The sequence below is a fragment of the Xenopus laevis genome, chromosome 1S, assembly GCF_017654675.1.
Source record: "Xenopus laevis strain J_2021 chromosome 1S, Xenopus_laevis_v10.1, whole genome shotgun sequence".
NCBI lineage: Eukaryota > Metazoa > Chordata > Amphibia > Anura > Pipidae > Xenopus > Xenopus laevis.
Window position 1 is genome coordinate 401,484 of NC_054372.1, and position 26,239 is coordinate 427,722.

A 26,239-nucleotide genomic window follows, 5' to 3' on the forward strand; every position below is an offset into this window, starting at 1 on the left:
GTGCAACAGAGAAAGGAGCTGCCATGTAGATACACACTGGCCTGGTGCATTGTGGGAGTTTGTCCAACTACTGCTCCAGGAACAATAGGATCCCTCACAAGTCACCACTTACACACACAGTGGGGTAATAGTGTTTATTCAGCTTTATACTTCTATTATACACAAGTGACAGGTCACAATATGTGATACTCCAGTTACTCCACCCTATATTAGTGTGTCCCATAATGCAGTACCCACGTATGGTGTCATTCAGCAGGAACAGTCCCTACATAGTCTGTACAGAGAGATCCCATAAAACTATGGTACATAGGTATTCCCTGTACTAAGCACAATTCAGCAGGAACAGTCCCTAAGTTTGCTCATAGTCTGTACAGAGAGATCCCATAAAACTATGGTACATAGGTATTCCCTGTACTAAGCACAATTCAGCAGGAACAGTCCCTAAATTTGCTCATAGTCTGTACAGAGAGATCCCATAAAACTATGGTACATAGGTATTCCCTGTACTAAGCACAATTCAGCAGGAACAGTCCCCTAAGTTTGCTCATAGTCTGTACAGAGAGATCCCATAAAACTATGGTACATAGGTATTCCCTGTACTAAGCACAATTCAGCAGGAACAGTCCCTAAGTTTGCTCATAGTCTGTACAGAGAGATCCCATAAAACTATGGTACATAGGTATTCCTTGTACTAAGCACAATTCAGCAGGAACAGTCCCTAAATTTGCTCATAGTCTGTACAGAGAGATCCCATAAAACTATGGTACATAGGTATTCCCTGTACTAAGCACAATTCAGCAGGAACAGTCCCCTAAGTTTGCTCATAGTCTGTACAGAGAGATCCCATAAAACTATGGTACATAGGTATTCCCTGTACTAAGCACAATTCAGCAGGAACAGTCCCCTAAGTTTGCTCATAGTCTGTACAGAGAGATCCCATAAAACTATGGTACATAGGTATTCCCTGTACTAAGCACAATTCAGCAGGAACAGTCCCTAAGTTTGCTCATAGTCTGTACAGAGAGATCCCATAAAACTATGGCAGTATAGGTATTCCCTGTACTAAGCACAATTCAGCAGGAACAGCCATTATGTTAGTGGTGGTGAATCCAGAGAGATATTCTAAGGCTGTACATGTGGGGAGCACAGTATGAGGGATAGACAGAGAGTAGATGTGGGTAAGGAGAGTGCGGGTGCTGCTGGCTAATCACACACAGACACAATACATAGTATGGCAGTAGGTGAGGGAATGAATAAGGCGAGTGGTCGATCAAGTGCAGTTTTGGGCGCATGTCGGTGGTGCTGAGTCTCATGTCCGCAACATGGGGGGCAAATCCAGCAGGGTGAGAACCTGTGAGAGAAACAGACAGGGCACATTAGAGGTTTGGCTTATGTACAGGTTTTGTGGGCCAGATCTCTCCGATGAGTGAGGAGGTAGGTAGGTAAGTAGGTAGTTAGGTAAGTAGGTAAGTAAGTAGGTAGGTAAGTAAGTAGGTAGGTAGGTAAGTAGGTAGGTAAGTAAGTAGGTAGGTAGGTAAGTAAGTAGGTAGGTAAGTAGGTAGGTAGGTAAGTAAGTAAGTAAGTAGGTAGGTAGGTAGGGAAGTAGATAGGTAAGTAGGTAGATAGGTAGGTAAGTAAGTAGGTAAGTAGGTAGGTAAGTAGGTAGGTAAGTAGGTAAGTAAGTAGGTAGGTAGGTCAGTAAGTAGATAGGTAAGTAAGTAGGTAGGTAAGTAAGTAGGTAGGATACAGCTAAAAGGCTGATGGGTCTGTGTCCTTTTTCAAGCAGAACTATTACTTTAAGTAACTGAGGGCATATGCCATGTGCAGTTACACGCTAGTTACACGCTACATGTCTATGTCTATGTCACATGTGCCATTGCTATGACTCCTGTCTGTTTGTGTGACGTCAGTTTGTCCATCTGTCCAGGCATGAAGGGTTGGGCCCAGGGGTCAGACTTACCAGCTCAGCAGTCCCGTGAGGCAGGCGGGTTCTGTAAGAAAAAATACAAGCAATTCAGTGGGTTCCCCATCGTGTCGGCCATTGCTAAACCCCCCAAAACTCAAACTCTAGTTCCTGGCACATGTGAAGCTGTGAGACAGTTAGGGGGATATTGTGGAGACATTCCAGGGGCCACTTTTATTTACAGAGCCCGTGTAGTTCTTCTGTTTATTTCTCCCCAGTGCTGCACCCCAACCCCCCACAGACACGGGGGCAGGAAGAGCTGACCACGAAATAGGGGGGTCGGAGCTGCAGGAAGTAGGAATGAGGGGACACAATGGAGCAATTTCCTGTGTGTGTCTGAGGCCATTTCTCCTGCATTGTCCCTATTCCTTGTCTCAAGTCTCACACTCACAAGTGCCCAACGAATGTGCCTCTCACCAACATCAATTCCAATGATACACACGTCTCACCTTGCTCAGCACTCATACCCCCACTCATACTGTCTGCTACCCCAATCCCATGTGTTCAGCCACCAGTGCGGATCCCATGTACTATATACACACGTCTCACCATGCTGAGCACTAACACTACTGCTGCTGAGCGCTAACACTACTGCTGCTGAGCACTAACACTACTGCTGCTGAGCACTAACACTACTGCTGCTGAGCACTAACACTACTGCTGCTGAGCGCTAACACTACTGCTGCTGAGCACTAACACTACTGCTGCTGAGCACTAACACTACTGCTGCTGAGCGCTAACATTACTGCTGCTGAGCACTAACACTACTGCTGCTGAGCGCTAACATTACTGCTGCTGAGCACTAACACTACTGCTGCTGAGCGCTAACACTACTTCTGCTGAGCGCTAACACTAATACTACAGGCACAACCACCCCCAAGGGACAGTGGCAATAGAAAAGGAGGAGGAGGGGTATAACGGATATGAATATAAAAGAAGTTGTTCTAGGGAAGAGGCTGAATTCTTTTGGGTCAGACTTGTCACAGAGTGTTAATAAACTAATTGTAGGAGTCACTATAGATCCCATCATGTCAGTGAAGAGTAAGGTTCAGCTCCTGGTGCAGATAGAAAATCTGGAATTTTGGGTCAAGTCTTATTAATGGAGAGTTTAATTACCCACATACTGGCTGGACTAACAGTATCACTGGGGCAGTTAATGGGAACAAGTGTATAAATGTGCTGTATGGCAACTTCATAGCACAGCTTGTCGAGGGGCCAATCAGAGACCCTGCTTCACTGGATCTAGTGATCTCTCATGTCACAGAACTTTTAGCAAATGTGTGTGATTTAATTTAATGAGCAAAGACTAACCCCAAAAAGTTGTTTCATTAAAGGGGTAGTTCACCTTTAAATTAACTGTTAGTATGATGTAGAGAGGGATATTCTGAGACAATTTGCAATTGGTTTTCATTTTTTATTATTTGTGGTTTTTGACTTATTTAGCTTTTTATTCAGCAGCTCTTCAGTTTGTAATTTCAGCCATTCGGTTGCTAGGCTCCAAATTCCCCTAGTAACCATGCACTGATTTGCATAAGAGACTGGAATATAAATAGGAGATGAGAGATGAGCAATAAAAAGTAGCCATAGCAATAAATGTGTAGCCTTACAGAGCATCTGTTTTTAGATGGGGTCAGTGAACCCCTATTTGAAAGCTGGAAGAGTCAGAAAAAGAAGGCAAATAATTCAAAAACTATAAAATTAAAAAATTATGACCATGGAAAGATGCTTAGAATAAGCTATTCTGTAACATAGTAAAAATTCACTAAAAAGGTGAACTATTCCTTTAAGAGTGTGACTTTTGGTGCTTAATCAAGACTTTTATTCAACACATAAAATAGAGGGTCTGAGCTACAGAAGCCTCCCTGTAAAGATGCCCATGGCTTGGCCCAAACTAATTGTCATTGGCTGACGCAGACTACCTGTATGGGCTATACCTGGACTATACCTGTATGGGCTATACCTGTATTGGCTATACCTGTATGGACTATACCTGTATGGGCTATACCTGGACTATACCTGTATGGGCTATACCTGGACTATTCCTGTATGGGCTATACCTGGACTATTCCTGTATGGGCTATACCTGGACTATACCTGTATGGGCTATACCTGTATAGGCTACACCTGCATGGGCTATACTTGTATGGGCTATACCTGGACTATTCCTGTATGGGCTATACCTGGACTATACCTGTATGGGCTATACCTGCATGGGCTATACCTGTATGAGCTATACCTTTATGGACTATATTTGTATGGGCTATACCTGGACTATACCTGTATGGGCTATACCTGTATAGGCTACACCTGCATGGGCTATACTTGTATGGGCTATACCTGTATGGGCTATACCTGCATGGGCTATACCTGTATGAGCTATACCTTTATGGACTATATTTGTATGGGCTATACCTGGACTATACCTGTATGGCCTATACCTGTATAGGCTACACCTGCATGGGCTATACTTGTATGGGCTATACCTGGACTATACCTGTATGGGCTATACCTGTATGGGCTATACCTGTATAGGCTACACCTGCATGGGCTCTACCTGTATGGGCTATACCTGGACTATACCTGTATGGGCTATACATTTGGGCACTTTAGAACACGGAACAATTCTAATATTTAAGTAGCAGCTTGTATTCCGTGGCAATAACAAGGGTGATCTGTTGAACTTCGCAAGAATAAAAACCCACACAAATCAGAGATCCCAACTTACCAATTTTGTGCCAAAACATCCAGCTCTGGTACCAACACAGGTTCTGTTATGAGAATAAACACATTCAGTTCATCAGAAATATTGTACTATTTCTCTACCCCACAGGGATGGTATTATTCTATTTCTGCCCCACCAGTCTCACCTGTCCTTTACCTCTTTCTGGTCTATGTCCCCACAAAACTGCCTGTGCCTCTCCCTGGCTCTGTTTCTGGCCCCTCCCATACAACTGCCCTGTACCCCTTCCTGCCTTGTTACCATGCCCCTCCCCTATAATTGCCCCATGCCCCCCATCCTTGCTCTATTACAGCCCATTGATGCCACACATGTACATGTCCTCCCCCTTTATGCACTCACCTGTAGCAGAATCTGTGACGTCCGTGTGGAGTGGGGTCTGTAGATCTGTGCAAGGTGCCAGTTCTATAGCAAACAGGGGGGCACTGGGATCTTCCTGCAATTCTGTGCAATGGATGGAAGTTTGAGGAGACTTGTCCTTGCAACTGACTAGAGCCTCCACTGCAGGTAAGAGGGCCAAGGGTAGGGCTGTACATGCAGGTGATATGGATGAAGCCTCAGATACAAGTGAGATATTTTTGGGAGAAACTTCACACACAGGTGAGATATTATTGGGAGGAATTTCACATACAGGTGAGATATCATTGGAAGGGACTTCACATACAGGTGAGATATCATTGGAAGGAACTTCACACACAGATGAGATATCACTGGGAGGAACTTCACATACAGGTGAGATATCATTGGAAGGAACTTCACACACAGATGAGATATCACTGGGAGGAACTTCACATACAGGTGAGATATCATTGGAAGGAACTTCACACACAGATGAGATATCACTGGGAGGAACTTCACATACAGGTGGGACATCATTGGAAGGAACTTCACACTCAGATGAGATTTCATTGGAAGGAACTTCACACACAGTTGAGATATCATTGGAGGAAACTTCACATACAGGTGAGATATCATTGGGAGGGACTTCACATACAGGTGAGATATCATTGGGAGGGACTTCACATACAGGTGAGATATCATTGGAAGGGACTTCACATGCAGGTGAGATATCATTGGGAGGAACTTCACACACAGGTGAGATATCATTGGAAGAAACTTCACATACAGGTAAGATATAGTTAGAAGGAACTTCACACACAGGTGAGATACCGCTGGGAGGAACTTCACATATGGATGAGATATCATTGGGAGGGACTTCACACACAGTTGAGATATCATTGGGAGGGACTTCAAATACAGGTGAGAAATCAATGAAAGGAACTTCACACACAGGTGAGATATCATTGGGAGGGACTTCACATACAGGTGAGATATCATTCGGAAGAACTTCACACACAGGTGAACTACCATTGGAAGAAACTTCACACACAGGTAAGATATCGATAGAAAGAACTTCACACACAGGTGAGATATCATTGGGAGAAACTTCACATACAGGTGAGATATCATTGGAAGGAACTTCACATACAGGTGAGATATTATTTGGAGGAACTTCACATACAGGTGAGATATCAGTGGCAGGAGGCTCACATACAGGTGAGATATCAGTGGCAGGAGGCTCACATACAGGTGAGATATCAGTGGCAGGAGGCTCACATACAGGTGACATGTAAGAGAGTGGAACACTACATAAAGGTGAGGAAATTGTGGTCAAATCATCACACACAGGAATGGTGAGAGGGGTCTCACATGTATCAAAGAAATTATTGGGTGGATCCTCATATTCAAGTGGAATATCAGTAGGAGAAGCCTCACATATTTCTGATCTCTCAGTTAAAGTTGATTCAGATAAGACTGACGTGTCAGTGGGAGGAACTTCAGACATGAGTGAGTCATCAAAGAGATGAGCTTCAAGGGTGTTAGGAGGAGTTTCAGATATGATTGATGTGTCAGTGGGAGGAGCTTCAGACATGAGTGAGGTGCAAGTGGGAGAAGCCTCAAAAATACAGAAGGTGTCAGTGGCTTGAACCTCACTATCAAAGAAAGCTGATCCTACCAGTGGACATTTAGATGCTATAGTGATGTCTTTTGAAGGGTCCACACTGGAGATGTGAGTGGCTGATACCTCTGACTCTGAATGGATTTCACATAATGAACTTGCCCCTGGTATAGACATTATGTTAGTGGTCTGTGACATATAGGGGCTCTCACCCAAAGTAAAGGGAGAATATGGTTGGGGGGACACAGACTGAATGATGGAAGTGAGGAGCACAGCAGAAGTAGGGGTTTCTGGCACTAATGCATCTTCTGTGTTGACAGGGGAAGATAATTCAGCTGGAATTGGGGGAATAAAGGTTAGTAAGGAATCTGTAGAGTTTGCACTAAGACAACAAGTCATCCCACCAGTCTGTCCTGTAACATTATTGGTGGCCTGCGCTGTAACCGATACAGTGGCATTTGTACAATGGTCAGTTGACTTGGGGGTGGACTCTGTACTGGGAGGAATTTCAGGCTCTGCAGGCTCCCAAAGAGCTGGGACAGTTGGCATAATGCTTTCATTAACACATGGGATGGAAGACATGGGGGTCTCAATATCACATGATACAGGAGGCATGGGGGTCTCATCAGTGTGTAAAACAGCAGGTGTTAAGATGTCAGTAGCAGGTACAAAACATGGTATAGTGGTCTCGGTAGCATGCTGGATAGAAGAAGTGGACGTCTCAACAGAATTTGAAAGAGTTGAGGTCTCAGTAGCAGGCGGGACAGGAAGCACTGAAATTTCAGGGGCAAGTGGAATAGGAAGAGCAGAGGTCTCAGGCAGAAGTACCACAGGTACCACAGGAAGATCTAAGGTCTCAGGTAGAAGTTCCACAGGAAGATCTAAGGTCTCAGGTAGAAGCACCACAGGAAGAGCTGAGGTCTCAGGTGAAGTCTCAGTATCAGATACAACAGGGGGCACTGAGGTCTCCAAGGCAGCTGAGACAGAAGACAAAGTGACCTCACTAGATGTCTCTGGAAGAATCAAATCCTCAATAAATCTCTTGTCAACTTTTAAGAAATCTGGAGAAACATAAATATTTTGATCTGGTGCTAATGGGGCTTTAATGGGTACTAACTCAGCCCTGTAGGTATCTTTTGCCTTTGAGAAACCTGAAATGGAGGTAGCTCCCATGTCTCCTTGCATGGACAACTGATTTGCCTTGGGTGGGCCATCAGGAGACAGAGAGTCATTTTCTGAATTCTGCATGGGGGGATCTAAAGTTACATATTCAGCTCTAACTGACACATCTTGGGCAACAGTCTTTGGAGAGACTGTATTATTATTATTATGGCTATTTTGGGGGGAGCTTAGTTTAGTTGGAGAGTGTCCAACTCGGGTGGTGGCAATTGGTGGTGGTATGAAGGATGGCAAGGTGCCCAGTCTAGGGGAGGTGACAGGTAGAGCAGCCTTAGAGAAGATGAAAGCAGGGGAGCACGGTTGGGGTACATCATTGAAGGTCAGAGAGTCTCTTTTTTGGGTGCTTGGATAAAAAGTTGGACTCTTAGGCGGGGGGGATGCAATGGTTTCTGTCAAGCTGCGCTGGTACCTCATTGCTGGTTGGTGAAAAGTCCCTGCAGAGAAACAAGCCCCAAAGAGGATTAATTTCATGCAAGGAGGGAAAAGAACTATTTCTGTGCATTCTGAACAATTTCATTTTTTTGTTTTCCAGTTCTACTTTTTGGTTTCAAGATAGGGATATTTTGTGAAGCTCCACGTTCCTTAGCAACCTGGTATTTGTGTGAATGAAAAATGACAGAAATATCATAAGAACTAGAACATTCTAGCAGCTCTATCTATACTCAACTCTTGTCCAGTTCTTACCAAAGACACATAGGACAGGACAAACAGACAATTCATAAACCTCCACAAAATAAAATATGAGGAACTAAAAGGTGAACATTCCACTTGATGAGAAAATAGACTCCTAATACCAGAAAGACAACAACATTACCCAAGGAAATAATTTGGCAGCTCCTACCTAGATGTTTTACCACAAATACTGTATATTATGTTCTGAGCTCATTATATCCCTCTGTATCTTTCCCTTTAAAGGAGTACGGGGTAGTAATCGAAGGGATCAGACACTGGATATATATGCAATCCTCTCTGTCACTTACCTGAGCCTGAGTTAGAAGGTGATCTTGGGGTGGTAGGGGGCGAGTAAGAGCATGACACAGATCGCTCCTGTTGCCGGAAAATCTCCCGAGGGTGCATGAAGCGGTGGGAAACAAGCATTGCTGCCTCCTGTTTGACACAGAGTCATGTGAGGAACACTGATGTACTAGTCTTAAAAATGGTGCTATGAGGGGCAAAACATTGTAATTCTGTACAAATTAAGTTTTAGGTTAGGTGTTATTACAGGGAGAACGAGATGAAGAGAAGGTTGGTTATACAAAGACAATATAGAATCAATGGGTTAGGAGGTTGGGGAGAGTGTTGTGTTCTTAAAGGCAGAATGAGCTAAAAATAGGACTGGTTAGACAAAGAGGACATAGAGTTAGTGGGTTGGAAGGCTAGTGTTAGTTTTGGGTTATTTCAGGGAGAATGAGATGAAGAGAGGGTTGGTTAGACAAAGAGGACATAGAGGTAGTGGGTTGGGAGGCTGGTGTTAGTATTGGGTTATTACAGGAAGAATGAAATGAAGAGAGGGTTGGTTAGACAAAGAGGACATAGAGGTAGTGGGTTGGGAGGCTAGTGTTAGTATTGGGTTATTACAGGGAGAATGAGATGAAGAGAGGGTTGGTTAGACAAAGAGGACATAGAGGTAGTGGGTTGGAAGGCTAGTGTTAGTATTGGGTTATTACAGGAAGAATGAGATGAAGAGAGGGTTGGTTAGACAAAGAGGACATAGAGTTAGTGGGCTGGGAGGCTGGTGTTAGAATTGGGTTATTTCAGGGAGAATGAGATGAAGAGAGGGTTGGTTAGACAAAGAGGACATTGAGTTAGTGGGTTGGAAGGCTAGTGTTAGTATTGGGTTATAACAAGAAAATGGAGATGAAGAGAGGGTTGGTTAGACAAAGAGGACATAGAGGTAGTGGGTTGGGAGGCTGATGTGAGTGTTGGGTTATTACAGGGAGAAGGAGATGGAGGGAGACTGGTTGGAAAAAGGAACATATAGTCATTGGGTTGGGTGGTTGGCGTGAGAATTGAGTTATTAGAGAAAGAATACTTTGAAGAGAGGGTTCGTTAGATAAAGAGAACATGTAGTCACTGAGTTGAAAGGTTGGGTTACAGAATGGGTGGTTAGTTAGACAAAAGTTCTTTGCACATGAGAATACTTTAGGAAAATACAATAAGTGATTAGATGGATTTTCTCCACATTGGAAAAATATTTTACCATAGAGAACAGAAGTATAAAAGCCATGGAATAATCCTGCATTAGAAGAACCCAAAGAGAATGGGTCATGTAGGTCAAGACAGGAGAGACTTTGAAGAGGAAACCAAAGGCCATGGAATCAGAAGCCCAGGAGAACAAGCAGCAAGACTTGGGTTACTGGAGTTGAAAATGGGGAAGAGAAAGAGAAAACAAGTGAAAATAATAAAAGCAAGGGGACAAAAGAAATGGAGAGAAAGTGATTGATTAACATGGAATGGGGGGGGGTGTTGATATTTAAGAGAGAAACAGACGAGGAAGATAAAAGGTGAGAGACCAGAGAAAACAAGAGACATTGAGAGATATTTGTGGAGAAAGATCAGAGTCAGACATTACAGACACAATATGACTATTGTACATAGAAAGCACTGGACTGCAGGCTTGTCATACAAGAGTTCAGTATTATCATTGGCCCATCAGATCTTTTCCCAGTAAGACTGTATAGAAACAGGCAGACCCACTTGCAAATCACTTCTCTCCCATTTACACAATGAAACATGCTCTTTTCTGGGGGAACTAAAGCTTCATTTCCTGGGGATAGTGTCCCTTTAAGGGCAAGTAAGGAAGAGGCAAATCACTTACAGCTGCCATTTCAATGGACTGACTGCGCTTGAACCTCCCTTTCATTTCTTCTTCATGCTCCTTCTGCTGCTGCATCTGTGCCGGAGATTCAGGAGAATTATCCCATGACCTGCTCCAAACAAAATGTCATTACAGGAACCCCCCCCACCCAGGGCCCCACTCACCCAGCGATCTTTCTCCTTCTTGCGCTGCTCCACTTCCAAACGTGCCTGCTCCTTCCTGAAAAACACACAGCGCCTCCATTCAGAGACTGTCCCACTCAGAGACTGTCCCATTCAGAGCCTGTCCCATTCAGAGACTGTCACACTCAGAGACTGTCCCACTCAGAGCCTGTCCCATTCAGAGACTGCCCTGGCACAGCCTTGGGCAGGGCAAGTGTCAGATAGGGCAGGGGCAGTAGAAAGGGGAGGAGATATGGGGTTCTTAGCCAAGCTACAGAAAGGGGTGAAGTTACTAAGTACTAAAAGGGATTTAGGAAAGCGTGAAACCAAGATGGACTAAGTTGGTTTCTGGAAAGGGATGAGCTGGTTTGAGTTACTCACCATTGATCTGACACAGAAAGGGTTAAGCGGCACAGTGTAGGACATGCTGACAGAAATGGATATAAGTGGAACAAAAAAGGGAGCTTATAGGAAATGATCTAGTGGATCTAGGCCTGGGGTAATAGCACATGGGATAAGCTGAGCAGATAGCTGACAAGAGTGAGAGAACTTGGGGAAATGTGAAGTTGAGCAGATATCTGACAAGGGTGGAAGAACATGGGACTAGATGAAGCTGAACAGATATCAACATTGAGTGGGAGAGCATGTGGATAGATATCTGCCTAGGATGGAAGAACAAGTGGAAAGATGAAGCTGAGCTGATATTTGACAAGTATGGGAGAACATGGGAATAGATGATGCTCAGCAGATATTTCTTTATGATGGAACATTATGGGGGTAGAAGAAGCTGAGGAGAAATATACTGTGTCTGAGGTTGGGGAGAAGCCAAATTGAGGACTCTACCTCTGCTCTTCTACCAGTCTCTCTTTCTCTTGGATCCTGCGCTCTCGTTGCTCCTCCTCCAGTCTCTCTCTCTCCACACGCAGCTTCTCCAGAGCAATTTTCTCCTCTAGAAGCCGCTGCCTCTCCTTCTCCTTGCGTCGCTCCTCCTCCTTCTGCAGGGACACAGGAAAACTACTGTGAAAACCACTGCAAAAAAGACTGCTTGTCAGATATATATGAGCCATGTATTCACTTAAAAAAACTTAAAAGGTTGAACTTGATGGACGTGTCTTTTTTCAACCTTACTTACTATGTTACTACTATGTAGAGTTGTGGGGTCAAAGTGCTATGAGACAGCTCTCTTCTGCCCCCTAACTGTCCCTAATTCATTCAGACTTGAAAGTGAGTCCTATCCTCTCCTATCCTGATAGGCCCGAGCTCCTGACTCTGCACCCTGTGCCATATCTTTTTATCTGTCGGGTGCTGCCAGACTGTGGGAAGACGCTGTTGTTAAATGAGAAGAAGTGCCCCACAACAATACAATGGTGCCAAAATATTGGTAAATTGATTTACTACAATATATATATTGAAATTGCTCATTAATTAGGGCCTCACTGTGCCGTCTACACTCTTGGGGTACCCTGTAAAATTCCTTGAGGAAGGCAATCTAATCAGTGTTGTACTGGCCCACCAGGATATCAGGAAAACTCCCGGGGGCCCAGGTGTGAGTGGCCCCTCATGCTGCTAAACATTTGGCCTATTTCATGGCCATTCCCTATTTCTATGAGAACAAAGAGGCTAAATAGATGGAATAATAGATTATAGTATGTAAAGAAAAGAGATTAGGAGAATAGAGGTTGAGTGAGGAGAGGAAGAAAATAGTACAGAGGGTGGGCCCCTGGTCTAAAAACTTTTGGTGGGCCCCTGGTCTAAAGTTTTTTGGTGGGCCCCTGGTGTCCCAGTCCAACACTGAATCTAATGACAATTCTTTGGGTAATTTAATCCAACGACAGTCCTTTGGCTGAGGTAGTTTTATGCCTGTCCCAATCCAAGGACTGTCTCTTGGGGAAGGTAATCCAATGACAGTTACTTGGAAAAGATAATACAGTGACTGTCCCTTGGAGAAGGCAATCCAATGACTGTCACTTAGAGAGGGTAATCCAATGACAGTTTCTTGGAGAAGTTAATCCAATGACTGCCATTTAGAGAAGGTAATCCAATGACAGTTTCTTGGAGAATTAATCCAATGACTGTTCCTTGGAGAAGGTAATCCAATGACTGTCTCTTTGGGACGGTAATCCAATGACTATCACTTGGAGAAGGTAATCTAATTACTGTCTCTTATGGAAGGTAATCCAATGACTGTCCCTTGGAGAAGGTAATCCAATGACTGTCTCTTTAGGACAGTAATCCAATGACTGTCTCTTGGGGACGGTAATCCAATCACTTGGAGAAGGTAATCTAATTACTGTCTCTTACAGAAGGTAATCCAATGGCGATGTGTTGGAGAAGGTAATCCAATGACTGTCCCTTGGAGAAATTAATCCAATGACTGTCTCTTGAATTTAATCTGAATTTAATCTGATGACAGTCCCTTGGGCAAGAAAATTCAATGACCATGTTTTAGGGAAAGTAATCCACTAACAGTCAAGTGGGGGAGAGCAATCAAATGACAGTCTCTTTGGGAAGGTGATCCAATGACAATCCTTTGGGGGAGGTAATCCAACGACACTCTCATGGGGAAGATAATCCAATGACTGTTACTTGGAGAAGTTAATCCAATGACTGTCTCTTTGGGATGGTAATCCAATTACTTGTCTCTTGGAGAAGGTAACCCAATAACTGTCTCTTATGGAGGGTAATCCAATGACTGTCCCTTGGAGAAGGTAATCCAATAACTGTCTCTTACAGAAGGTAAGCCAATGCCCCATTACAACGGGGAACCTAAGTACCAATTTAGGATGGAATATAATAATGTGCACAATATAATATTTGTCCAATATTTGGGAAGGCATTGCCCATCTTGCACATTCAGACCTTTCTTATTTCTTCCCATCACTGTAACTAAGAGGTGTTTCCCAAACTTCTGGGGTTTTGGACAGTCAGAAAAACAAAATGGCCTGCTCTGCTGGAGCATTTAATGGGAACAGTTGCAGCCCCTCAGCTATACCCTATGTAGCAAGTGGAGCTTCTGATCCTTCAGAAGCCTCCGAGTGATTGGCTGCATGTTGGCTTTTCAGTTTCTAACATGTAGTAAAACTAATAGAAACGAATAGTAAACTAGTTGCTGAATGATTATTCTGAGTTAGTGCGGTTAGTGATCAGCCCCTGACCTCATCAAACCTCAGCCAATAGGTTGGTCAGTGAGAGCTGCTCCACAACACAACAATTTCTACTCATAAGCAAGAAAAGTGCACAAATGCCACTCCATGCCCAAACACAAGAAATGCCATGGTCAAAGGCCATTAATATCACATAATAGTCTCTAATTGTATAACCTCTTGTACCCACCTCCGAGCGCTGCCAGAATGCCTCCCGCTTGCTGAATCGCATCTCGATAGCTGGGTTGGTCTTCCTGTAATTTGTCCCCTGGCAGCCAGGACAGAAAAAAGAGTCAGTAGAAGTGCCAACCACACTAACAGACACATAGGGTAGTGTCGACCCCACTAATAGACATATAGGGTAGTGTCGACCCCACTAATAGACACATAGGGTAGTGTCGACCCCACTAATAGACATATAGGGTAGTGTTGACCCCACTAATAGACATATAGGGTAGTGCCAACCCCACTAATATATATAGTATATAGGGTAGTGCCAACCCCACTAATAGTTATATAGGGTAGTGCCAACCCCATTATTAGACACATATGGTAGTGCCAACCTCACTAATAGACACATAGGTTAGTGCTGACACCACTAATAGACAAATAGGGTAGTGCCAACCCCACTAATAGACACATAGGGTAGTGCCGACCCCACTAATAGACACATAGGGTAGTGCCGACCCCACTAATAGACACAAAGGGCAGTGCCAGTGTCCCCCATACAGGCAGGGGCTGCACCCTGAGCTTTACTCACCACCAGTTCATTTGAGCCTGGGTGTCTGGGTCTCGGGAATGTTACACCCGGGGGCACCTCCTGACCCAGAGCCTGTGCCACCACATCAGCAGTGAGATCTTCCAGCCGCCGGGCACAGAGGAACACAGACGCCTCCTGAGCAGAACACAAGAGGGTCAGTACTGGAATTGCACCCCCCCAGAATTCCACTTGCAGAGCAGTTGGGGCCCAGGAGTGAAGCCCCTATAAGGGAAGAATGGGGTGGGATAGGGTTGGGCAATGAGAAGGGAGGGATGAGAGGTAGAAGGAAAAAGGGGGTTTAGGAAGGGAAAAAGCACAAGTGGTTTGAGGGTCCCATGCCAAGTGTTCCAAGCTGTAGGGAAGAACCCCAATGTGCCCCCCAGCTCTGATGCACATATCATGGGAAGAATCCTGTACACTGGTATATGGGGGCCCCAGGGCCACACACACAACTAAAAAGAGCTCCCAGTAAACCAGGCTGTACCTCTGTGCCCTGGGAGTAAGGGGTTTATCTTTCCTGTCTATGGCACCCCCTAATTCAGCCTCCCCATTATTTGCCAGGAGACATTACCCGGAAGAATTTCCTGATGGCGGGAATGTGCCCGCGGCTGATTTCTCTCTGTGACTCCCCCACATTCTCACCGACCTGCAAGGAAGGAAAAGAGAAGATTTCACTCAATGGTGATTGGCTGCCTGGGACCCGTGGGTGGGGCCACTTTATATTAATCTCTTAAACTGGGAATATTATAGGACAGGGGCTCCCCACAGAGTTGATGGGTTAGTGGCACCTGCTGAGTGAGTGGCATTAGCAGTGAGTTGGCTTGTGGGCCATTTATTTGTCAGGTAAGTACAGGTCACGAGGACTTACCCAGTGTATGAGAATCACCCGCTGCTTCTGGCTATTGGGATCTGACACTCGGCACAGGCCATAGAGAATGGATTGAACATTCAGCTTCTTAGTGAGCTCCTCCAGCCCCCCAGCTGCCAACCAACAGAGAGGGGGACAATGAGGGGCAGATATTGGCACATTAATACAATAAGAGATGGGAAGGGGGCTCCTCAGTGTGTTTTGTGACACCCTATTAACACTCTCTTCTCCCCCAACCTCCACCTCCCCAATTCCTACCCACACCCTCATTACTCATTACCCACACCTCCATTACTCCCTACCCACAGAATTAATTGCATGCTCTAAACATTATGATATAATTGGTATCAACCTGGTGGGATGAAACATGTGACTGGATTGTGAATTTAAATGGTTACACCCTTTTTAGGAGGGACAGAGGGATTAAATAGCGGGTGGAGGAGTGTTTGTATGTAAAGCCTGAATTAAAGCCATGCGCTAAAGAAATAACAATAGCTGCCACTGGTGAGGGTGTAGAATCCCTCTGGGTAGAGATTTTGACTGGGCAAAAGGTAACAAAGAGAATTCTCATTGGTGTTTGTTATAAACCACCTGGTATAAGTGTCGAGTATGAAGCCCAGTTACTCTTACACATACAAGCGGCTTCACAGCTGGGCCAAGTTGTTGCTATGGTGTTGCAAAGCAAAACCTTTTTGGTTCAATAGAAGTGTTGGTGTTGAGGTGGGTAAGAAAAGACCTGCTTTTAAGGCTTTCAAGTTATCTGGTACAGCCAAAACATTTATAAGGTACAAGGAGGCCAATAAATCATGCCAAGAAGCTATAAGGCAAGCTAAAATTGCTATAGAAAAGGATATTGCAGCAAGCAGTAAAAAGAATCCAAAATTATGTTTTAAATGTTAGAAAAGGTTGGACTCTTAATATCAGAGGGGGGGGGGGTCAGCTGGTTGATGAGAATAAAAAAAGCAGAGATTCTGAACTCATTTTTTTAGTCTGTCTACACAAACGAGTAACAAATTAATGAAGGTTTCCTTCTTAATAGTCCCAATTCTTGTAATACAACTAATGATGCATGGTTCACACATGAGACTAGAACATGTTCATTTTAACAAAGGTCCGGGGCCAGATGGTATTCATCCCAGGGTACTTAGCGAGCTTAGCTCTTTGATTGCCAAACCTCTTTATTTTTCAGGATTCAATAAAGTCTAGCATGGTGCAGAGAGACTGGCGAATTGCTAAAGCGGTGCCTCTATTCAAAAAGGGATCCCGTTCTCAGCCTCAAAACTATAGGCCAGTTAGTCTGACGTTAGTAGTAGGAAAGCTTTTTGAAGGGTTAATAAAGGATAAGATACTGGACTTCATAGCAAATCATAATAATATAAGTTTGTGGTTCAGTGTTCAGGGTTGATAAATGCAGGTTATGCACTTTGGCAAAAATAATATAAATGCAAGTTATACACTAAATGGCAGTGTGTTGGGAGTTTCCTTAAATGAGAAGGATCTTGAGGTCTTTGTAGATAACAAGTTGTCTAATTCTGGGCAGTGTCATTCTGTGGCTACTAAAGCAAATAAAGTTCTTGTATAAAAAAGGGCATTAACTCAAGGGATGAAACATAATTGTGTCTCTTTATAGGTCCCTGGTGAGGCCTCATCTGGAGTATGCAGTTCAGTTTTGGACTCCAGTCCTTAAGAGGGATATAAATGAGCTGGAGAGAGTGCAGAGACTAAGTGCAACTAAACTGGTTAGAGGGAGGGAAGAGTTAAATTATGAGGGGAGACTGACAAGGTTGGGGTTGTTTTCTCTGGGGGAAAAAAGGCGCTTGTGAGGGGACATGATTAGACTTTACAAGTACATTAGAGGACATTATAGACAAATAGCAGGGGACCTTTTTACCCATAAAGAGAATCACGTACCAGAGGCCTCCCCTTCAGACTAGAGGAAAAGAAGTTTCATTTAAAGGAACAGAGTAGGGGGTTCATCACAGTGAGGACAGTGAGGTTGGGGAATGCACTGCCGGGTGATGATTCAGTTAATGACTATAAGAAGGACTTGGATGATTTCTTGGACAGACATAATACAAAGGCTATTGTGATACTAAACTCTATAGTTAGTATAGATATGGGGATATATCATTTATGTGACAGTAGGGAGGGGTGTGTGTATGGGGCTGGGTTTTACTTTGGAGGGGTTGGACTTGATGGACTTTGTCTTTTTTCAACCCAATTTAACTATGTGTAACTATGTAACTATGTAACTATGTAACTGTGTAACTATGTAACTGTGTAACTGTGTAACTGTGTAACTGTGTAACTGTGTAACTATGTAACTATATAACTGTGTAACTATGTAACTGTGTAACTATATAACTGTGTAACTATGTAACTATGTAACTGTGTAACTGTCTAACTGTGTAACTATGTAACTGTGTAACTGTGTAACTATATAACTATGTAACTGTGTAACTATGTAACTGTGTAACTATGTAACTGTGTAACTATGTAACTGTGTAACTGTGTAACTATGTAACTATATAACTGTGTAACTGTGTAACTGTGTAACTATATAACTGTGTAACTGTGTAACTATGTAACTGTGTAACTGTGTAACTATATAACTTGTAACTGTGTAACTGTCTAACTGTGTAACTATGTAACTGTGTAACTATGTAACTGTGTAACTGTGTAATTGTGTAACTATATAACTGTGTAACTATGTAACTGTGTAACTATATAACTGTGTAACTTGTAACTGTGTAACTATATAACTGTGTAACTATGTAACTATATAACTGTGTAACTATGTAACTGTGTAACTATATAACTGTGTAACTGTGTAACTGTGTAACTATATAACTGTGTAACTGTGTAACTATATAACTGTGTAACTTGTAACTGTGTAACTATATAACTATGTAACTATGTAACTATATAACTGTGTAACTATGTAACTGTGTAACTATATAACTGTGTAACTATGTAACTGTGTAACTGTCTAACTGTGTAACTGTGTAACTATATAACTGTGTAACTGTGTAACTATGTAACTATATAACTGTGTAACTATGTAACTATGTAACTATATAACTGTGTAACTATGTAACTGTGTAACTGTGTAACTGTGTAACTATGTAACTGTGTAACTGTGTAACTATGTAACTATGTAACTGTGTAACTATGTAACTATGTAACTATATAACTGTGTAACTGTGTAACTGTGTAACTATATAACTGTGTAACTGTGTAACTATATAACTGTGTAACTATATAACTGTGTAACTATGTAACTATATAACTGTGTAACTATGTAACTGTGTAACTATATAACTGTGTAACTGTGTAACTACTGTATATAACTATGTAACTGTGTAACTATGTAACTAAGTAACTATGTATGTAACAGCCTCCCTAATAACTACCAACACCCCCATTACTCCCTACCCACACCCTCCTCACATCCTACTGGCAAGTGAAAGTGAGAGAGTTGCCCCCAGTAATAGGGCCAGGGGGGAGATTGAAATATATTTGGGTAACTCACCTCCAGAGTCGAGCAGCTTCAGGTCCCAGCGCTTCTCATAAGCAAACACAGCCCTAAAGGGAAAGTTAAATTAAGCACAGGCAGAAACACTGAGGAAGCTGACAGTTCTTCTCTAGGGGCCCCAGCACCGGCCCTCGCTCCCGCCAATGTCTCCCTGTCCCTCTCCCCCCATCTGTCTTTATTCAACTGGACAAAACCCACTGGATTCTTGAAGGGACAGAGGAGAAACACTGGCCGGAATAGAACATGGGCCCCTGTTTGAAGGGCCACACTAAAAGTGTCAGTTAAGGTGAAGACACACGGGGCTACTAGTAGTAACTACAAAATAGACAATGCTGACAATTTACTTATAACTGTCTCTACGTGACTCTACAGAGGCAATTCTCCCTATTGTCTATGGTAGGGGATTTTCTGCCATTTTGTAGCCGTTAAAAGTAGCTGCTACTAGTAGCTCTGTGTGTCTTTATCATTAAGTAAGAGCTGACAGCTGGTGCATCTCAGACTAGCAGAACTGGCAGTTAGAAGTTAAAGCTGGAGCATCTGAGAATGGTGGAGGTGGCAGTTAGAAGTACCAGCTGGAGCATCTGAGAATGGTGGAGCTGGCAGTTAGAAGTTAAAGCTGGAGCATCTGAGAATGGTGGAGCTGGCAGTTAGAAGTTAAAGCTGGAGCATCTGAGAATGGTGGAGCTGGCAGTTAGAAGTTAAAGCTGGAGCATCTGAGAATGGTGGAGCTGGCAGTTAGAAGTTAAAGCTGGAGCATCTGAGAATGGTGGAGCTGGCAGTTAGAAGTTAAAGCTGGAGCATCTGAGAATGGTGGAGCTGGCAGTTAGAAGTTAAAGCTGGAGCATCTGAGAATGGTGGAGCTGGCAGTTAGAAGTTAAAGCTGGAGCTTCTGAGAATGGTGGAGCTGGCAGTTAGAAGTTAAAGCTGGAGCATCTGAGAATGGTGGAGCTGGCAGTTAGAAGTTAAAGCTGGATCATCTGGGAGTGACAGAACTGGCAGTTAGAAGTATCAGCTGGAGTATCTGATTGTCAGAACTGGCATTTACAAGTGACAGCTGGAGCATATGAGAATGGCAAGACTGGCAGTTAGAAGTGACAGCTGGAGTATCTAATATAAATAACCACTAGTTTGCTATCAATGAGAGAACATCTCTGGGTTCCCCCAGATCTACAAGGTGTGTCACTTTGCACTCGACTCACCCACAAAGCTTTGCACTTTATCCTCACTCACACTCCCTACTCTCTAGCCCCTCCCACTCTCTCACACATTTATGGAACAGAAACTTCTGACCCAAACAGCAGACTGAAACCAAAGAAGAAATTCATAACCTGCTCCTGTAAATTACGTGTCTTTGTCCCCCCCCCCCAAATCTCTCCAACAAACCCAATAACTGGGCCATTTCCTCTCGACCCTTTTCTACTTCTTCCCCCTAATTAACTGTCAGAATGGCTTTCCTTACCCCCCATGAGCTCTCACCCCTTTCCCATAATCCATCACAGCCCAAATCCTCCTATCACCATGTCTCTCCCCAGTTCTCACCACCCCCAAGTGTCCCCTCATGTCTCTCCCCACACCACTCCCAATGTCCCTCAGGGATAATGTACCCCCTACTGTATATGATAAGGATATTAGAAGTCACTGAGGGGTTGTTCTGTGACCATATAAAGACACAAGGCTGCAGGCTGAGTTATACAGGGAACTCTGAGTATCACTCATGTATTATAAGGGTTAATGTACCCCCTACTGTAAATGATAAGGATATTAGAAGTCACTGAGGGGTTGTTCTGTGACCATATAAAGGCACAAGGCTGCAGGCTGAGTTATACAGGGAACTCTGAGTATCACTCATGTATTATAAGGGATAATGTACCCCCTACTGTAAATGATAAGGATATTAGAAGTCACTGAGGGGTTGTTCTGTGACCATATAAAGACACAAGGCTGCAGGCTGAGTTATACAGGGAACTCTGAGTATCACTCATGTATTATAAGGGATAATGTACCCCCTACTGTAAATGATAAGGATATTAGAAGTCACTGAGGGGTTGTTCTGTGACCATATAAAGGCACAAGGCTGCAGGCTGAGTTATACAGGGAACTCTGAGTATCACTCATGTATTATAAGGGATAATGTACCCCCTACTGTAAATGATAAGGATATTAGAAGTCACTGAGGGGTTGTTTTGTGACCATATAAAGACACAAGGCTACAGGCTGAGTTATACAGGGAACTCTGAGTATCACTCATGTATTATAAGGGATAATGTACCCCCTACTGTAAATGATAAGGATATTAGAAGTCACTGAGGGGTTGTTTTGTGACCATATAAAGACACAAGGCTGCAGGCTGAGTTATACAGGGAACTCTGAGTATCACTCATGTATTATAAGGGATAATGTACCCCTACTGTAAATGATAAGGATATTAGAAGTCACTGAGGGGTTGTTTTGTGACCATATAAAGACACAAGGCTGCAGGCTGAGTTATACAGGGAACTCTGAGTATCACTCATGTATTATAAGGGATAATGTACCCCTACTGTAAATGATAAGGATATTAGAAGTCACTGAGGGGTTGTTCTGTGACCATATAAAGACACAAGGCTGCAGGCTGAGTTATACAGGGAACTCTGAGTATCACTCATGTATTATAAGGGATAATGTACCCCCTACTGTAAATGATAAGGATATTAGAAGTCACTGAGGGGTTGTTCTGTGACCATATAAAGGCACAAGGCTGCAGGCTGAGTTATACAGGGAACTCTGAGTATCACTCATGTATTATAAGGGATAATGTACCCCCTACTGTAAATGATAAGGATATTAGAAGTCACTGAGGGGTTGTTCTGTGACCATATAAAGGCACAAGGCTGCAGGCTGAGTTATACAGGGAACTCTGAGTATCACTCATGTATTATAAGGGATAATGTACCCCCTACTGTAAATGATAAGGATATTAGAAGTCACTGAGGGGTTGTTCTGTGACCATATAAAGGCACAAGGCTGCAGGCTGAGTTATACAGGGAACTCTGAGTATCACTCATGTATTATAAGGGATAATGTACCCCCTACTGTAAATGATAAGGATATTAGAAGTCACTGAGGGGTTGTTCTGTGACCATATAAAGGCACAAGGCTGCAGGCTGAGTTATACAGGGAACTCTGAGTATCACTCATGTATTATAAGGGATAATGTACCCCCTACTGTAAACGATAAGGATGTAAGGAAAATACAATTTAGCTGAATATTGTGTGTATAAATGTGAATGTATAGGTATATAGGGGTGTGTAGGTGTAAGAGGAGATGGGTGTAATTGGCTGTTATACTAAGTGAGTGTATAGAGAGGGAAGCTCACTCCCCAGAGTGCAAACTCACTAAGTGGAAGCAAAGTGATTAGTGGTTTAGGTTCTCTACTCAACGGATTGATTGGGGTATTTCATAGTGTGTGCGGGGGGGAATATTTAGGGACATAAGTTGTGGGGTCTCACTGTGAAAATGGAGGAATAGAAAATTGGAGGGGCACAGAGAAGGAAGGGTATGACTCTGGGGGGTACAGAGAAGGGGAAACAGAGGAGGGAGGTATAACTGTGAGGGGACAGAGAGTGTAACTCAGGGGACAATTAGGAGACATAGAAGTGCATCATTCTGGGGGACACAGAGAAGGGGGTGTATCATTCTGGGGGTTCACTGAAATATAACATGGGGGGGCACACAGGAGGGGAAGAATAACCCAGATACCCCCATGAAAGTGGCCAGTCCCTGCCCCTCCCCTATACAGACCATTTGGCAGACCCCCCTCCCCCCTCCGACCCCCGGGTCACTGACCAGTCGGTGGAGCTGCGGGGGCTCAGCACGTCCTGTTGGGCAGTGACAAGAGACAAGTGGTGCGACTCCAAGTCCGGGGGGGTCGGCATCTTTATCCAACGGCTTTGCTTCTGCAACTGGAGGCAAATTCAGTAGAAAAGTTTGGGTGGGGGTCCTGCTTGTGGCAGCGGGGGGTCTATGGTGTCTTCCCCTCTGTCTCTCTCTGTTTCTTTCTGTCTCTTTCTCTCTCTCACTGCCTCTTTCTCTGTCTCTCTCTGTCTCTCTGTCTCTCTATGTGTGTCTCTCTCTCTGTCTCTCTATGTGTGTCTGTGTGTGTGTCTCTCTCTCTCTGTCTCTCTGTGTCTCTTTCTTTCTCTGTCTCTCTCTGTCTCTCTCTCTGTCTCTCTGTGTCTCTCGCTTCTCTCAGTCTGCAGTTGGGTCCGGCTCTCCTCCTCCCCCCTCTCAGCTCTGACTCCTTCCTCTTCCTCAGTGGACTTTGTACCCTCCCTGACTTTCTCTTTCTCAAGGTGCCCCCGACTCTCTCTGTCACCCCTGTATTTGTATTATGTGTGTATGTGTGTGAGTGTGTGTGAGTAGGTGTGAGAGTGTGAGTGTGTGTGAGTGAATGAGTGTGAGTGAGTGAGTGTGTGTGAGTAGGTGTGAGAGTGTGAGGGTGTGTGTGTGAGTGAGTGTGTGTGAGTGTGTGTGACTGTATGTGTGAAGGTGTGAGTGTGTGTGTGAGAGCGTGTGTGTGTGAGAGAGTATGAGTGTGTGTGAGTGAGTGTGTGAGAGTGTGAGTGTGTGTGAGAGTGTGAGTGTGTGTGAATGTGTGTGTGTTTGTGTGTGTGTGTGTGAGTGTGTGTGAGAGATAGTAAGAGGTAGGTGTAGGTAGGTACGTGGTGTAGGTACATAGAGGTAGGTAGATAGAAGTAGGTAGATAGAGAGAAGTAGGTAGGCATGTGTAGGTAGGTAGATAGAGGTAGAAAGGTGTAGGTGGGTAGGTAGGTGTAGGTAAGTATATAGAGGTAGGTAGAGGTAGATAGAAAGAGAGAGGTAGGTAGGTGTAGGTAGGTGTTGGTAGGTAGATAGAGGTAGGTAGTTAGATACAGGTAGGTGGAGGTAGGTAGATAGAGAGAGGTAGGTAGGTGTAGGTAGATAGATAGAGGTAAAAAGGTGTAGGTAGGTAGGTAGATAGAGGTGGGTAGAGGTAGGTAGATAGAGAGAGGTAGTTGTAGGTAGGTAGATAGAGATAGGTAGGTGTAGGTAGGTATATAGAGGTAGGTGTAGGTAGGTAGATAGAGGTAGAAAGGTGTAGGTAAGCGTAGGTAGTTGTAGGTAGGTAGATAGAGGTAGGTAAGTGTAGGTAGGTAGATAGATGTAGTTAGGTGTAGGTAGGAGTCCTGGCTGGAGGAACAATGGGGGGGCTGGGGGTGGCAGGAGGGCTCACATGGAACATTTCCTTGGCTGATTTTTAGTTCCATATTGTGACCCCCCTCAACTTCCAGTTGTACCCGATGTATCTCACATGTGCCCTGTCCCACACACTGACACCCCAATATTTGTGCAACCAGGGACCCCACAACTTACATGCCCCCCCAGCACTCTCTGTTTTCTCTTAAAAGACCAGTAACAAATTAAAAAAAAGAAAGAAAAATTTAGTTCTTTTTAACGAAAAATAACACCAAGACAGTTTTCACTTTTAATTGGCAAAGTCTTTATTAAGAAATAACTTAGGGATTCTCTGTTTGCATCCATCGTGCGGTGCTCCATTTCTCCTACCTGACTATATCTCCTATAGAAGGCATGGGGGGGAAATGGAGCGTCACATAATGGATTGTCGCCCTGTCGCCGTTTCTGAAGAGGAGAGCATGCAGAGAATCGCTAAGTTATTTCTTAATAAAGACTTTGCCAATTAAAAGTGAAAACTGACGTGGTGTTATTTTTCTTTACACATAAACTAATTTATTAAAAAAAGGAAGAGTCAGTCCATGGGGGTGTGGCCCCAGTCCCACCCAAGTCCCGCCCTAATATCCCCCAAACCCTCTCACTGGTTCTGCCCCAGGTGACTGATGAGGGTAACATAATGGGGCCCCCATGTGTGCGGCCAATAGTACTGGTATAAGTTAGGGGAACCCCCACCCCCGGAAACTGCACTGTCCCAACTGGGGCTGACTCTGTAGCCTGGGAAGGGGCAGTGAATGGGGTTATCAGGGGCAACAGGGTGTGGAATGAGGTGAGTACAACAGTGAGTACAACAGTGAGTACAGCAGTGAGTACAACAGTGAGTACAACAGTGAGTACAGCAGTAAGTACAACAGTGAGTACAACAGTGAGTACAACAGTGAGTACAACAGTGAGTACAGCAGTGAGTACAGCAGTGAGTAGAAAAGTGAGTGGAACAGTGAGTACAACAGTAAGTACAACACTGAGTACAACACTGAGTACAGCAGTGAGTACAGCAGTGAGTACAGCAGTGAGTACAGCCGTGAGTACAGCAGTGAGTACAGCAGTGAGTACAACAGTGAGTACAACAGTGAGTACAGTAGTGAGTACAACAGTGAGTACAGCAGTGAGTACAACAGTGAGTACAGCAGTGAGTACAACAGAGAGTACAGCAGTGAGTACAGCAGTGAGTAGAACAGTAAGTAGAACAGTGAGTAGAACAGTGAGTAAAACAGTGAGTAAAACAGTGAGTATTGCACCAAGTACAGGGGTTGTGCCGCGTGTATGTCAGTCCCAAAGGAATGAGAGAGGAGACAATGGAGTAATGTGGGGGGGGGGGACAGAGTTAAATATAGAGACAAATTCCAGAAGCAGGCGAGGGGGGGGGGTTAGTATTTCCTGTCCCGGCAGCAGCAGCAGAGATTTAATGTGTAACCAGGACATATAGAGACAAGTCACACACATAATCCACTCATTACTCACTCACAGCTCAGTGTGTGGCTCCTACTCACGTCTCATTCTTACCCCTCTCCTCCCCCACCCTGGGAACAACTGGGAATGTCACGTTCCACTTCAATCCTCTTGAGCTGGAGCCTGTTTATTCCTCCTCTTCCTCTCAACTCTTCCCTCCATCCCACACTGAACTATAACCCTCATACAGCTCTGCACTCAGCCCTATATCTGGGCATCTAACTGAGCCCTACAGCTGCTGATTGGCTGAATATCTACTATGAATTGTGCCTTGGAAATGTGGGGAAAGTGACTACTGGGTGATTAAATGATTGCATTGCCCCCTGGGCTCCCATTAATCACAATGTGTTCCATCTATATGAGAATTCTTGTACCTCTAGTGAAGACTTTGCTAGCG

At 44.1% G+C, this 26,239-nt stretch overlaps 1 protein-coding gene across 3 annotated transcripts; it reads right to left on the reverse strand.

Annotated features, from left to right (window-relative positions):
- Window positions 1-992: 992 nt before the first annotated feature.
- On the reverse strand, window positions 993-23,229 carry LOC108706469 (drebrin). 3 transcript variants are annotated; one of them, XM_041579313.1, is made up of 14 exons: window positions 22,951-23,229; window positions 19,122-19,174; window positions 15,590-15,702; window positions 15,293-15,367; window positions 14,722-14,856; window positions 14,152-14,229; window positions 11,662-11,813; window positions 10,822-10,876; window positions 10,658-10,732; window positions 8,820-8,946; window positions 5,043-8,273; window positions 4,689-4,731; window positions 1,961-1,991; window positions 993-1,351 (listed from the first exon to the last, which is right to left on the reverse strand). In XM_041579313.1, coding segments are annotated over exons 1-13 (4,227 nt in total). In that variant the 5' UTR covers window positions 23,040-23,229; the 3' UTR covers window positions 993-1,351; window positions 1,961-1,990. The 3 variants fall into 3 exon arrangements, with proteins under 3 accessions (XP_041435247.1, XP_041435248.1, XP_018098424.1); XM_018242935.2 differs by lacking the exons at window positions 993-1,351; window positions 1,961-1,991; window positions 4,689-4,731; window positions 5,043-8,273; window positions 8,820-8,946 and adding an exon at window positions 10,075-10,195; XM_041579314.1 differs by lacking the exons at window positions 10,822-10,876; window positions 11,662-11,813; window positions 14,152-14,229; ... (3 more) ...; window positions 19,122-19,174; window positions 22,951-23,229 and adding an exon at window positions 10,040-10,195.
- Window positions 23,230-26,239: the final 3,010 nt, after the last annotated feature.

Excerpts from the sequence above, each read along its gene's own strand:
- LOC108706469 (XM_041579313.1), bottom strand. The coding sequence starts at position 23,039 with ATGCCGACCCCCCCGGACTTGGAGTCGCACCACTTGTCTCTTGTCACT. Across the intron at positions 8,947-10,657 it reads AGTCCATTGAAATGGCAGCT|GAGGCAGCAATGCTTGTTTC; the intron begins GTAAGTGATTTG and ends TGTGTCAAACAG. Across the intron at positions 8,274-8,819 it reads ACCTTCTAACTCAGGCTCAG|GGACTTTTCACCAACCAGCA; the intron begins GTAAGTGACAGA and ends GTTTCTCTGCAG.